The sequence below is a fragment of the Cherax quadricarinatus genome, chromosome 54 (assembly GCF_038502225.1).
Source record: "Cherax quadricarinatus isolate ZL_2023a chromosome 54, ASM3850222v1, whole genome shotgun sequence".
Classification (NCBI taxonomy): domain Eukaryota; kingdom Metazoa; phylum Arthropoda; class Malacostraca; order Decapoda; family Parastacidae; genus Cherax; species Cherax quadricarinatus.
In genome coordinates, this window is record NC_091345.1 from 10,016,478 (window position 1) to 10,030,555 (window position 14,078).

General features: G+C 45.4%; 1 protein-coding gene across 2 annotated transcripts in view; it reads left to right on the forward strand.

The window, feature by feature from the left end:
• Positions 1 to 4,960: 4,960 nt before the first annotated feature.
• The window catches only part of LOC128699045 (E3 ubiquitin-protein ligase TRIM9-like), a 533,325-nt gene continuing 524,207 nt past the window's right edge, over positions 4,961 to 14,078 (forward strand). For both annotated transcript variants that reach the window (XM_070096577.1, XM_070096578.1), the window contains exon 1: positions 4,961 to 6,003. In XM_070096577.1, coding sequence (XP_069952678.1) covers positions 5,137 to 6,003 — 867 coding nt within the window. In that variant the 5' untranslated portion in view covers positions 4,961 to 5,136. The remainder of the gene's footprint in view (positions 6,004 to 14,078) is intronic.

Consider the following 14,078-nt stretch of genomic DNA (forward strand, 5'->3'; position numbering starts at 1 on the left):
ATGCTTGTCAGCAAGAAGCCATTTTTATCCACTGTAAATATTGTGCAGGAGAGATATTTTGTGACCAAGCGTAAGCCTCGTCACAGAAGTCTCTTGTGTTGGGTTAAAATTTAATAGCCCCTTCCACTCCTTCCCACGCCAGCTGAAGTTCACTCTGACCTGAGTGCAGGTGGACAAAATTGCCAAGACTAGGATAGACGTGGTATAGAGGGTGACACATTGTTGTTGGTACACAATACCGACAAGTTCGTGAACAGGTGCAACACTTAGGTGTAGCACATGTACCTTATTCGTCGGAGGATTTCCTTCGGGTGTAATCTGCTTCTTTAAGTCCCGGTGACGGTTAGAACTGAGGGGAGAAGGGGAGTACAGGAAATAGGAGGATATGTACTCGTTAAGTAGGAACCTTGAGGCTTGCTAAGGCTCTTGAAGTTCCTCTAATTTCCCAGGCTCTGTATAACCTTTAGTAATAAGGCTCTATTATAGAACAATTGAGTTTAATGGACTCTATAATTTAGGGTAATAAGAAAAACGGGGTGTTCTCGTATTAGACACCAGGTGATGGACGTGGCTGTTAGTGCAGTGTTTCATTAACTAGAGTGGGAACATTGCTGAAGTATCAGCTCCGACGGGGAATTCAGGTGATTACTAGAGAGATCAGTGTTAACGAGGTGATACCTCGAGTTCTTCGGATATCTAGGTGGGTACCAACAGTAAGCGCGTCTGTCTCGCGCTCAGCAGACGGAGGATCGAGCCTCCACCTCGTCTTGCGCAGAATGACCCACATGGATTTAGCGCTTAACATGAATATTACTACTACTTCTACTACTACTACTACTACTACTACTAATAATAATAATAATAATAATAATAATAATAATAATAATAATAATATTATTATTATTGTAACAATTTTGTTAAGTTTATGTAAGGAAGCTAGAGAGTATAGAAGAATGCAATTGTCCCGGTGTGGTCGTTACTCTACTCGATAATTACTCCTGCCTCACCAGCCTTCAAGGTAATAATATACACTCTCGACTCTCCCCCTTCCCTCTTTATCTTTTTCCCCTTTCCCCCCTCTTCCAGTTGCACTTCCCTCGGCAGCCAAAGCTTATGTTTACACACGCTCCTTTCTCCCCTTTTCTTCTTCTCTTTCTCCTCCCTTTCCATTTCCCCTCTCCCCTATATTTCATCTTTCCCCTTACATTTTCCATTCTTTCTTCCCTTTTCCCTTCTTCCTTTCCTTTCCTTTTCCCCACTTCTCTTTGCTTCACAGCATTGCCATTTCACTCTGGTGGAAAGGTCAGGCTGATCAGTTAAACTGTTTTTGCTCTCTCTTGTCGGTGCATAAACAGATTGTTTACACTCAGTACAAAGAGATCATTCAAAGAAGGCGACAATAAAGATCATTGAATTTAGTCAACTAAAAAAATCGGAGAAATGGGGAAACGAAAAATTGGAGAGAAAAACTGATGACTGCTGTAATGGAAAACCTTATAAGTCAATATGTTAAGGATGTCACAAGGGTACGAGGAAAGGATGAACCAGCGAGACTAGATCTGGTCTTTTTCCTTAGTGAAGCAGACGTAGAGAAAATCACATATCAGGAATCTCATGGAGTCTATGTCTTCACGGTCTTCCCTTCATTAACTGGTAATTGCGAGAAGCAAGAGTGGAGAGATGTAAAAAACGAGATGATCGGGAGGATGGAGCTAGTCGCCTCTTAAAACTGAGGGACTAACCACCTCAAAACTACTTCTTCAAGGCTTGCTGTCTCTAATTTTATTCACCTCTGTATTCGACGGAAGAAATCTACTACGTTGTTAAAACCTTACTGAAATACAGATGCCAAGGTATTGCACAGGTGTCCTATTCATCAAGTTGTCGATATTATATATACCATTGTTAATATTATTGAGACGGTGGGAGAGGAATGAGAGTTCCTGGAGTAAATGCGGCCAGAAAGAGAAATAAAGTGCAAGATTAAACGAATTGGTAAACAAGCTTTCACCTTATGCTAGGAAGAAACAGATATATATGTACCAGTAATGACAACAAGGAATACAAAAAATAGTGCAAGGTTTGCAAAGGAAGTCCACTTAGGCAATGGATAAGAGTGAAAGGCCATTTAAAACATGCTGAAAAGGGAGGATAGCAACAAACTGATAACTATGCAGAAGCGCAAGGAATAAATATGCTGGGACAAGAAGGGAAGCAGGAAGATAATGGATGGATAAATAAATGAATGGACTAATAGACGAACGGAAGGGAACACGAATAGACGGACATATAGAGGAATGACGGATGAGGAATGAGTGGGTGGATGGAGAGATGGAAGAAAAATTAATAGACGAATGAACGAATGCACGGAATTGGAGTGAAAGATGAATGGGTCAGCCGGATGAGCAGGAGAATGAGTGGACAAACAAACGAATGGGCAAAAGAACGAACAGATGGCTAAGTGAATAAACAAACAGAAGGATGAACATACGAATAAATGGACCAAAGAATCGACGGGCGAACGAATGGATAGATAGACGAATGAATAGACGGACGGATGCCACACCGGGAATTTTTCAGCGAGGGCATAAAAATAAAATAAATTCCCATTTCATATGACACAGTAAACGTTATGCATCCCAGGAGAGAACTGAATATGCAAGAGTAAGCTGGGACCTAATACGTCCTCTTTTATGTTAACTGTCAGTTGTGTTTCCTGTTGTGAATATATATATATATATATATATATATATATATATATATATATATATATATATATATATATATATATATATATATATATATATATATATATATATATCTGAAATCACCTGTTTACTGTGATCTTATTGCATATATATATATATATATATATATATATATATATATATATATATATATATATATATATATATATATATATGGCAATTTTTATTTACTTGAGCTAAATTTGCTTATAAAGTTCTTTATCAAATGATGCTAACATTATCTCTAGCATTTACAATATTGAAACTGCTGACTGCTTTTAGGTACTGATATCTGAAGTCTGATTGCAGTGCTATACTTGTGAATGATATGACTTCAGACGTACGTATATATTAGAAGTATACTCTGTGCTTACTGGTAAAAATAAAAATGTTGTGTTTAAACAATCACGTAGCATAATTGTTAAGAACGTGCATCACAGAGAATAGAATGTTTATTGATACTTCTAATATTATCATTAACATCTTGAACGAGAATGAAAACTTCGATAAATAATTTTTTTTTGCCCTGGTGTCTGTTTACGTCAACCTTTAGCGACCTGACGTGTTGATATCCACTCTGGTCATCGACTCAGCAGACACTGGTTAATCAGTTATCGGTGCTGCAGTGGCAAGCCATGGGACCAAAGGCTGCCCCGACTTCGAATTTTCGTTTAGGACTTACAGTTGCTACTGTTGTTCTTCCGCTGTAGGAGAACCGGCTACTCTACCTTCCAGTGTAAATATCTGAACACCGTCTATTCGTTCGTCTGTACATGAAGCCAACGGCACCTTATAGCAGCCGCTGCTAGTTACCGCGCTCCGCCATTGGCATCAGCGGCATCACGCGACAGTGGAATTCCTACTTGTCGTGCTTCGCCGTAGGGTTAACGCACCACGCGCCAGTGGTTGCTGCATGCCGGGTCCCACCATTATCTGGAGTTTACATGGAGTCGCTTCCGGAGGTCACCGTCCCCGCGGCCCGGTCCCACAACAGTGCGGGAGGGGGGGGGTCTCTCTACCCTGCTAGTAGCATAATTTGTTCCTTGCGCACATAATTCGGAATTAAGTCATTTGAGAGAGATTCGAGTGTCCCAGTCATTTGTATACAGTACTTAAGCATTCGTCAAGATGCGACCCGTAACATTACACTAACATCCAGGTGCCCCTTTTTTCTTACTGTGGACGAAAAAAGGCAAAGGCAGTGCGTGTAAGGAGATTCGTCCATATGTCTCGACCTGTCAAGGATTCGAACCCAGAACCATTCGGTTGTGAGCTGACTGAGCTGGGCACTGCGCTAGACGTCACCATAGGGCCAATGGTACCACACACCAGCGACTATACACGACTACTTCTTGCCCTGTCCCTCCATGAAACCAGCGGCACCTCACACCAGCGACTGCTACTTGCCGTGCACTGCCGCAGGGCCAAGAGCACCACCGAGCCGGTGATCATTTGACTAAGACCCGTGTCAGGGAAATTTCCCCGACGCATAAATCAACTACTGTCACTTGGCCACCATGCAACTGTCCCCAGTTAAGCCGAATAATATTTGCGTTATTGCTTTATTTTAACGTAGGGACGCTCTGGTAAGTGTATACTGCATGAGTGAGATGTTTATGAACTTAATAACAAAAAAAGGCACGTTACCGTGACTGGAACGATACACAAATAACCCGCACATAGAAGAGAGGAGCTTACGATGACGTTTCGGTGTGACTGTAAATGGTCCAAGTCGGACCGAAACGTCGTCGTAAGCTCCTCTCTTCTATGTGTGGGTTATTTATTTACGAAGTTAGCTCGTGACGTATATGGATTACTGGAGATCACAGAGAAAAATAAATAATAAATACACGTGTGAGTGAGAGAGAGAGAGAGAGAGAGAGAGAGAGAGAGAGAGAGAGAGAGAGAGAGAGAGAGAGAGAGAGAGAGAGAAAGTGAGAGTGAGAAAAGTGTTCCACAGTTAATCACGCGACCTTGACCTCTAATCAATCTCGACCCAAATCAATACCTTTCGACCCTTGACCTTACGGATATTAATCTCTTCATCTGGTCACCAACAATGACAAATGAGAAAAACGCAGACAGTACAAAAAAAAGGTATACAATAGGTAAGGTAATTTTATGATAACTTAACGATTTGAAAAATAAGGCAGCGAGTCTAATAGAGGAGGAGGTATTGTGCGTGCATGCGCCAGTGTTTACACTGAGGGTCCCCGGCGTGCGTACGAGAAGCGGGAGTGAATTGCGGTGATCGCGGCCGCGCTGGCGCATGCGTTCACGGGAGGCTCGCTGGCGGGCCGGCCACCGTCGAAGCAGCGAGTCTCTGGGCCAACCCAGAGAATCGCGAATCGCGAGATCGCGTTTAGTGTTTCCCTAACCATCGTAAGCGATGGAGGAGGAGCTACGGTGTCCCGTGTGTGCTAATATCTTCACAGAGCCCGTGCTCCTGCCTTGTTTACACGCCCTGTGTTTGAAGTGTGCATGTAGTATACAGCGTAGCGTGCAGGCACTGCTGGCTGAGCCTGTAGCAGGCCAGCAGGCAGGCCCTCCGGGCCATGATCCCGACCCTCCTGACGGAGGCGCTGACAGTGACAAAGCTTCCGTGTACAGTGAGACTGACAGCGGCGTGGTAGTCGCCTCCCGTCCCACGTCGTACGTCAGCAGTCCGGAGACGACGGTGACGTGTGAAGGCAGCGACGGTGGGCAGCAGCAACAGCAAGGTCAGCAGCAGGGTCAGCAGCAGCAGCAGCAGCAGGGTCAGCAGCAGCAGGGGGTGCGGTGCCCTGTGTGTGTGAAGGTGTCAGCACTCGGCCCCGGGGCAGCGGGTGACCTGCCCCGCTACACTGCCATGACCCGCATCATCGCCCGTCATCGGGGCGATCCGGCACTGTCTGAGGCGCCGGCGGCAGTGCCAGCTTGCACCAGCGGCACTCCCGCCACCCTGCCGCCGTGTCAGCTGTGCGAGGGCCCGCCGCGCCCCGCCACCACAGAGTGCCACCAGTGCCAGATCCTCTACTGTGGGCCCTGCCTCACCTCCTGCCACCCCTCCAGGGGGCCCCTGGCAACACACACTTTAGGGGCCGTCACCCCCCTGGGGGGCCAAAGCGTACCCGGTGGGTGCGAGGTGTGTGCAGTACACGGGGAGCGGCCCACCCTCTACTGCCTGGTGTGTAGGTGGTCCGGGTGCCGGGAGTGTGGCCCGGGCCACTCACAACACGATCTACAACCCCTGGACAACCTCGCTAAGACTCATAAGGTAGGGACTACCTCGCTAAGACTCATATAAGGCAGCAACAACCCTGGAAGACTCACATGGCAGGGACAACTTGAAGACTCACAAGATAGACACCTGGAGGACTAACAAGATAGGGACAGTCCTGGAAGACTCACAAGGTAGGGACACCCCTGGAAGACTCACAAGGTAGGGACAACCCTGGAAGACTCACAAGGTAGGGACAACCCTGGAAGACTCACAGGGTAGGGACAGCCCTGGAAGACTCACAAGCTAGGGACACCCCTGGAAGACTCACGAGGTAGGGACAACCCTGGAGGACTCACAAGGTAGGGACAACCCTGGAAGACTCACAAGGTAGGGACAACCCTGAAAGACTCACAAGGTAGGGACAACCCTGAAAGACTAAAAAGGCAGAGACAACCCTTACGGATTTAGCCCTCCCGAAAAAAAAAAACAATCGTCAGAGGAAAAAATCAGTGTGATACATGTCTTTTACGAGTGTATTATCCTTACGAGTTTAGCACTTCCACTTGACGTCACGTGCAGTGGTCCCGCTACCCTAGGTGGTGGTGTGTACTGACGTGGTGGTGTCTACTGACGTGGTGGTGTCTACTGACGTGATGGTGTCTACTGACGTGATGGTGTCTACTGCCGTGGTGGTGTGTACTGACGTGGTGGTGTCTACTGACGTGATGGTGTCTACTGACGTGATGGTGTCTACTGCCGTGGTGGTGTGTACTGACGTGGTAGTGTGTTCTGACGCGGTGGTGTGTACTGACGTTGTGGTGTGTACTGATGTGCTGGTGTCTACTGACGTGCTGGTGTCTACTGACGTGGTGGTGTGGACTGACGTGCTGGTGTGTACTGACGTGCTGGTGTCTACTGACGTGCTGGTGGTGACTACTGACGTGATGGTGGTGACTACTGACGTGGTGGTGACTACTGACGTGGTGGTGGCTACTGACGTAGTGGTAGCTACTGACGTGCTGGTGGTGACTACTGACGTGCTGGTGGTGACTACTGACGTGCTGGTGGTGACTACTGAAGTGCTGGTGGTGGCTACTGACGTAGTGGTGGCTGCTGACGTACTGGTGGTGACTACTGACGTGATGGTGGTGACTACTAACGTGGTGGTGACTACTGACATGGTGGTGACTACTGACGTAGTGGTGGCTACTGACGTGATGGTGGTGACTACTGACGTGATGGTGGTGACTACTGACGTGGTGGTGACTACTGACATGGTGGTGACTACTGACGTGATGGTGGTGACTACTGACGTGATGGTGGTAACTACTGACATGGTGGTGACTACTGTCGTGGTGGTGACTACTGACGTGATGGTGGTGACTACTGACGTGATACCTGGAGGTTACCTGGAGGTTATTCCGGGGATCAACGCCCCCGCGGCCCGGTCCACGACCAGGCCTCCCGATGGATCAGGGCCTGATCAACTAGGCTGTTACTACTGGCCGCACGCAGTCCGACGTACGAGCCACAGCCCGGCTGATCCGGCACTGATGGTGGTGACTACTGACGTGATGGTGGTGACTACTGACGTGGTAGTTCTTGGTGGAATGATTCACTCTACTCTGTCATTAATTACATCTTCCCATTTGATCATGAATAATAATGACATACTGGTGTTAATGCCTAATTATGTGATTATCACACCTTAAGAAGACCTGCGTCTTAGCAAGGTCTGCGTCTTAGCAAGGTTTTCGTCTTAGCAAGGTCTGCGTCTTAGCAAGGTCTGCGTCTTAGCAAGGTTTTCGTCTTAGCAAGGCCTCACTATCACCCATCATCTCGGGATGGGTTGAGTGCGAGTTGAACCAGCCTAATATGGGCCAGTAGGCGTACTGTCTGCTTGTTTTTCACCTTTAATTTCTTCCATTTAAGAGCGTCTGTTAGGCCTTTACAGCTCTAGCGCATCCCCCTGAATAATAATAATAATATAAGGACCCGAAAGTTATTTGTAAATTGTTCCAGCTAAGTTATTGATAATTTCGTTTATTGATATTTGGGTTGTTCCATCCTCGGTATTGTGACTTGCTCTTCAATTTGAGATTCAGTTGTGAATTGTTCCAGCCACGGTATTGCAAATCTTGTTCATCAATTTAAGGTTCATTTGTGAATTGTTCCATCAACGGAGTTGTGATTTTTATCGAGTGATTGCGAATTTTTCCAACATCTTCTGAATCCGACACATCTTTTACACTCGCCAGTTGACGGTATAAACAATAATAATATGAAGCGCTAAACCCGTGTGGAGGTCGGGGGGGGGGGAGATGGAGATTCGACCCTCCGTCGACAAACAAACGTGCTACCGAACACTACTTGATAAACTGAGGAAAGGGAAGAAGTGAGGATGGAACTGCTGCTACATCAACAGCACCATCAACATTCAGTGCTACGTCGACAACAACAACAAAAATGATTACTGCTAATAATGTGACTACCAACACCACCATCAACAATAACACCAACAACAAAAACAACTTCAACAAGAACAACAACAGCCAACTAAACAGCCAACAAAACAGCCAGCAACACAGACAACAACAACAACAACAACAATAATAATACCAACACCACCACCAACACAACAAGAAATCCTCTGTCAGGTTTTAATACTAATTTTGATCTTTATTTTTGGCTCTGGGTCTTCAACTATAATTTTCCCAGCACTGCCAAACAATAAATTTACACCGAAGATACACGACGGTAATTTGCATAAGAGGAAGGTGTGTGTGTGTGTGTGTACTCACCTAGTTACTCACCTAGTTATGGCTGCAGGGGTCGAGTCACAGCTCCTAGCCCCGCCTCTTCACTAGTCGCTACTGGGTCACTCTTCCTGCTCCATGAGCTTTATCATACCTCTTCTTAAAGCTTCGTATGGATCCTGCCTCCACTACATCACTTCCCAGACTATTCCACTTCCTGACAACTCTGTGACTGAAGAAATACTTCCTAACATCCCTGTGATTCGTCTGAGTCTTCAACTTCCAACTGTGACCCCTTGTTGCTGTGTCCCATCTCTGGAACATCCTATCTCTGTCCATCTTGTCGATTCCTCTCAGTATTTATATGTCGTTATCATATCCCCCCTATCTCTCCTGTCTTCCAGTGTCGTCAGGTCGATTTCCCTTAACCTCTCCTCGTAGGACATGTCCCTTAGCTCCGGGGCTAGTCTTGTTGCAAACCTTTGCACTTTCTCTAGTTTCCTTACGTGCTTGGCTAGGTGTGGGTTTCAAACTGGTGCTGCATACTTCAGTATAGGCCTAACGTACACAGTGTACAGGGTCCTGAACGATTCCTTATTAAGGTATCGGAATGCTGTTTTTGGGTTTGCTAGGCGCCCATATGCTGCAGCAGTTATTTGGTTGATGTGCGCTTCAGGAGATGTGCCTGGTGTTATACTCACCCCAAGATCCTTTTCCTTGAGTGAGGTTTGTAGTCTCTGGCCCCCTTGACTGTATTCCGTCTGCGGTCTTCTTTGCCCTTCTTCAGTTTTCATGACTTTGCACTTGGTAGGGTTGAACTCCAGGAGCCAGTTGCTGGACCAGGCCTGCAGCCTGTCCAGAACCCTTTGTAGTTCTGCCTGGTCCTCGTCCGATTGAAGTCTTCTCATCAACTTCTTATCATCTGCAAACAGGGACACTTCTGAGTCTATTCCTTCCGTCATGTTCACAAATACCAGAAACAGCACTGGTCCTAGGACTGACCACTTTGGAATCCCGCTCCTCACAGGCGTTCACTCTGACACCTCGCCACGGTGTCGGAGTGCTGTTTCTGATATTTGTGAACATGATGGAAGGAATGGACTCAGAAGTGTCCTTGTTTGCAGATGTGAAGTTGATGAGAAGACTTCAGTCGGACGAGGACCAGGCAGAACTACAAAGGGATCTGGACAGGCTGCAGGCCTGGTCCAGCAACTGGCTCCTGGAGTTCAACCCCACCAAGTACAAAGTCACGAAGACTGGGGAAGGGCAAAGAAGACCAGACGGAGTGCAACTAGGTGAATACACACACACACACACACACACACACACACACACACACACACACACACACACACACACACAAACACACACACACGGATTAATGTTCAGGGGTTCATGGAAGGCAAATAATCCTGGAAAAAAGGTAACAGTTTGGGTGGGGGCAGGAAAGGAACCTGGAGGATTCCAATGGATAAGGGAATACTGAAGGGAGGCATGGAAAGGATTTTTACTCCCACAGGGGTAACATCCCATGAGTAGACTGAGTTAGATGACATGATGAGAAGAGAGAGAGAGAGAGAAAGAGACCTGAGAGACATGTGGTCCAGTAGAATTCAATCCAGCCAAATGCAAAGAGAGATTGGGGAGGGGCAAAGAGACCGCAGACAGAGTATAGGCGGTAAGCTTCGGGAGAAAGACCTCAGAGCAAACAGGACACATCAACCAAATAACCGTGCAGCATACGGGCGCCTGGCAAACCTCCTGATGCGGTACACTGTCCCATAGAGAGGGTCTGGAAGAAAGTCAGAAGGAGAAAGTACAAGGGCAGGGTCCCAGAAGGGAGAGAGGAAAGGTTAGGGAAAGAGAGGGGAGAGAAAATGGGAAAGAGAAAGGCGGTAGGTGAACTGAGTGAGGGAGAAGGAAGGTTGAAGAGAAAGAGAGAAGGGAGGGGAAGAGAAAATAAAAGGGAGGAGGAGAGAGAAAGAGAGAGAAGACTAAAGAGAAAGAAACAAGGCGAAAGGAGAATAACGAAAGTAGAGGGAGGCGATAGAGGGGGGATAGAGGAGAGGAGAAGGGAGAAAGGAAGGGTAAGAGATAGAAGAAGGTAGGGGAAGAGACAGTAAAGAAACGGAAGGGGAAACGAAAATAGAAGAAAGAGGAAAAAAGAGAAAACTTGGATAAAACGAGGAAAGAAGAGAGAACATGCAAGAGCAGAAGGAAAAAAATAAGAAAGGCGAGAAGAAAGAGAGAGAGAAAAAAAGAACGATAAAAGAACGACATTGGGAAGAACACAGTGAATAAAAATCAAGGAAAATAAAGAGAAAACGATGAGGGGAGAAAGAAAGACATTCGAAGAAAAGAACATAGAGAAGGGAGGAAAAGAATAAGAGAGGAGGAGAAAGAACAGAATAATAGGATAAAGGAGAAATGGGGTAACAAGAAATGGTAATGGCTAAGGAAGGAAAATAGGAAGATTAAAATGAGATGGTGTTGAACAGTGAGTGTGATGGAAGGGGGAGTGGATGGATGGCTGATCAGAGGAAATGGATGATTGAGGGGAGGGGAGATAGAGGATGCCGAGAGGAAATGAAGGAGCTGAGATAGGGAGATGATGGGAGGGAAATAGGCAAGATGATGAAAAACTGATGGATCAGAATTGGAGAGAGAGAGAGAGAGTGAGAAAGGCAATATAGTGGCGACTGATGAGTGGGAAATGTAATAATGGGATGAGAGAGTAGAAAATTGATGGGACGGGAGGCAAGCGAGGAGGAATGGGTGAGAGAGAAGATGAAAGGAATGAAAGAGGGACGACGGGGTGATGGAAGACTAGGAGGAAGGGAGGGAAAGAGGGAGAAGGGAGAGAGAAGAAGAGAGTGAGAGAGGGGTGATGCAAGTTTTCTTAATGCACGAGAAGGCTAAGTTCAGAAGAAAGCTTGGGTAAAGGAGACGGTTTGAGGTGTCAAGAGTCAGAGTGAGAGAGAGAGAGAGAGAGAGAGAGAGAGAGAGAGAGAGAGAGAGAGAGAGAGAGAGAGAGAGAGAGGGAGGGAGAGAGAGAGAGAAGTCTTGGTAACTCTGGCGAAGATGCTGGAACAGACTGGAAAAATTTAAGTACCGAATCCAATGTAATTTTCTTCAATATATATTCAATAATGTATTAAAAATGTAGTGATGTGTTTCACATTAACATTATCAATTGTATTAATGTATTAATTTCTAGATTACATATTTCAAAATTTATTCATTGTTGGTAGCGATAGGAAAACACCAACACATTTACCTAATATTTACTTTCAGAATTGATTTATTCTATGTAAGTTCCATTTACACACACACACACACACACACACACACACACACACACACACAGATGTTAGGAAGTATTTCTTCAGCCACAAAGTAGTCAGTAAGTGGAATAGTTTGGGAAGCGATGTAGTGGAGGCAGGATCCATACATAGCTTTAAGCAGAGGTATGATAAAGCTCACGGTTCAGGGAGAGTGACCTAGTAGCGACCAGTGAAGAGGCGGGGCCAGGAGCTCGGACTCGACCCCCCGCAACCTCAACTAGGTGAGTACACACACACACATACACACACACACACACACACACACACACACACACACACACACACACACACACACACACACACACACACACACACACACAAACGAAAAGTATTGTCAATTAAAAAAAATAACTGTACATGCAATAAAATCATTGAAACTAGTCAGAAGAGAAGAGCAACAAGTACACAACAAACACAGCATCACTTTCTGCAGCAGCCAGTGAACCAACAGCTACATCCGTCATCCAAATATTTATTTTTTTCGGTGATTAGTTTTCAATTACATATTCGTATGATACGCGCAATACATATGTAAATGTACCCCCCTTTTTTGTCGTGTTTTTATTGCCAGTGGGAGACTGTGTGAGTGGCCCAGGGTTCATATATATGGCTGTTCACTTTTTGCCAGTGTTTGAAATGTGTGTGTGTAATGCGAATATTTTTCATAAGCTCCAAAATAAAGAACCTGAGCATAAAAACGATACTGGATAAGCCAAAAAAAAACAACTTTGAAATAAGAATGACAAATAAAACACCTGAAGAATTGACACACTTATGCAACACATGGGAATCTTTATTGAAGAAACGTACTACAACTTACTACAAGAGTGATGGACTGAACACATCGAATCCAGGTTGAGGGACTGATTACCTCATACTTCTACTCTCCTTACCCATTTCTACTTTGTATTGGACTGATGAAGCCACTGTGTGGCGAAACGTTTCTTCAATAAAGATTCCCATGTGTTGCATAAGTGTCTCAATTCTTCAACTTGTCGGTTTTCAAAACCATTCATCACACAAATAAAACACCTGTTGAAAAATGAATGCGAAATATAATGCCCAAGGAATAAATCACCAGTGGAACACAACACCTGTGGAATAAAACACCTGTGGAATAAAACACCGGTGGAGTACAACACCTGTGGAATAAAACACTTGTGGAATAAAACACCAGTGGAATACAACACCTGTAGAATAAAACACCAGTGGAATACAACACCTGTGGAATAAAACACCTGTAGGGGGGTGGGAAGGAATCATTGAATGTTCAAGAGACAGCGACAGATTTGTTGAGTGTAACACAAGCAGTGATGATACACAGATTTGTTGAGTAAAACAAGCAGTGATGATATAGAGATGAGTACAGACCGCGTTCATTCATAGCTATCACCTTCCTGCCTTGCTTTTCCCCCTTTCAACTTACTCGCTCATTCTCGCTCACTCTCGCTCACTCCCTCGCTCACTCACTCGCTCACTCTCTCTTACTCTCACTCCTCACTCCCTCTCTCTCTCACTAACTCACTCTCTTACTCGCTCAATCCCTTACGTACTCCCTCACTCTCTCGCTTACCCCCTCACTTGTTCACTCGCTCACTCTCCTGCACTCGCTCGCTCATCCGCTCAGCAACAGCCTCCACATCATTTATCTGCCTCAGTCCAACTTCGATCTTAATTTGGTGTAAATTTCCACCGTGTATCCTCTGGGTCTCCGTCTGAACTTGTTCTTGACACTTTCCCCATCATTCTCTCTCTCTCTCTCTCTCTCTCTCTCTCTCTCTCTCTCTCTCTCTCTCTCTCTCTCTCTCTCTCTCTCTCTCTCTCTCTTTACACAGGGTTTGACAAGATTAAGGATCCCTAGCTTTATTGACAAGTTATTTACAGGTTAAGGATTCCTAACTTTATTGACAAGCTAAGAGCTGTTACCTACATCAGCTCATTTGAAAGCATTTTTATTGTTATGAGACATACAAGTATTTTTTATTGTTATGAAACATACAAGTATTTTTATTGTTATGAAACATACAAG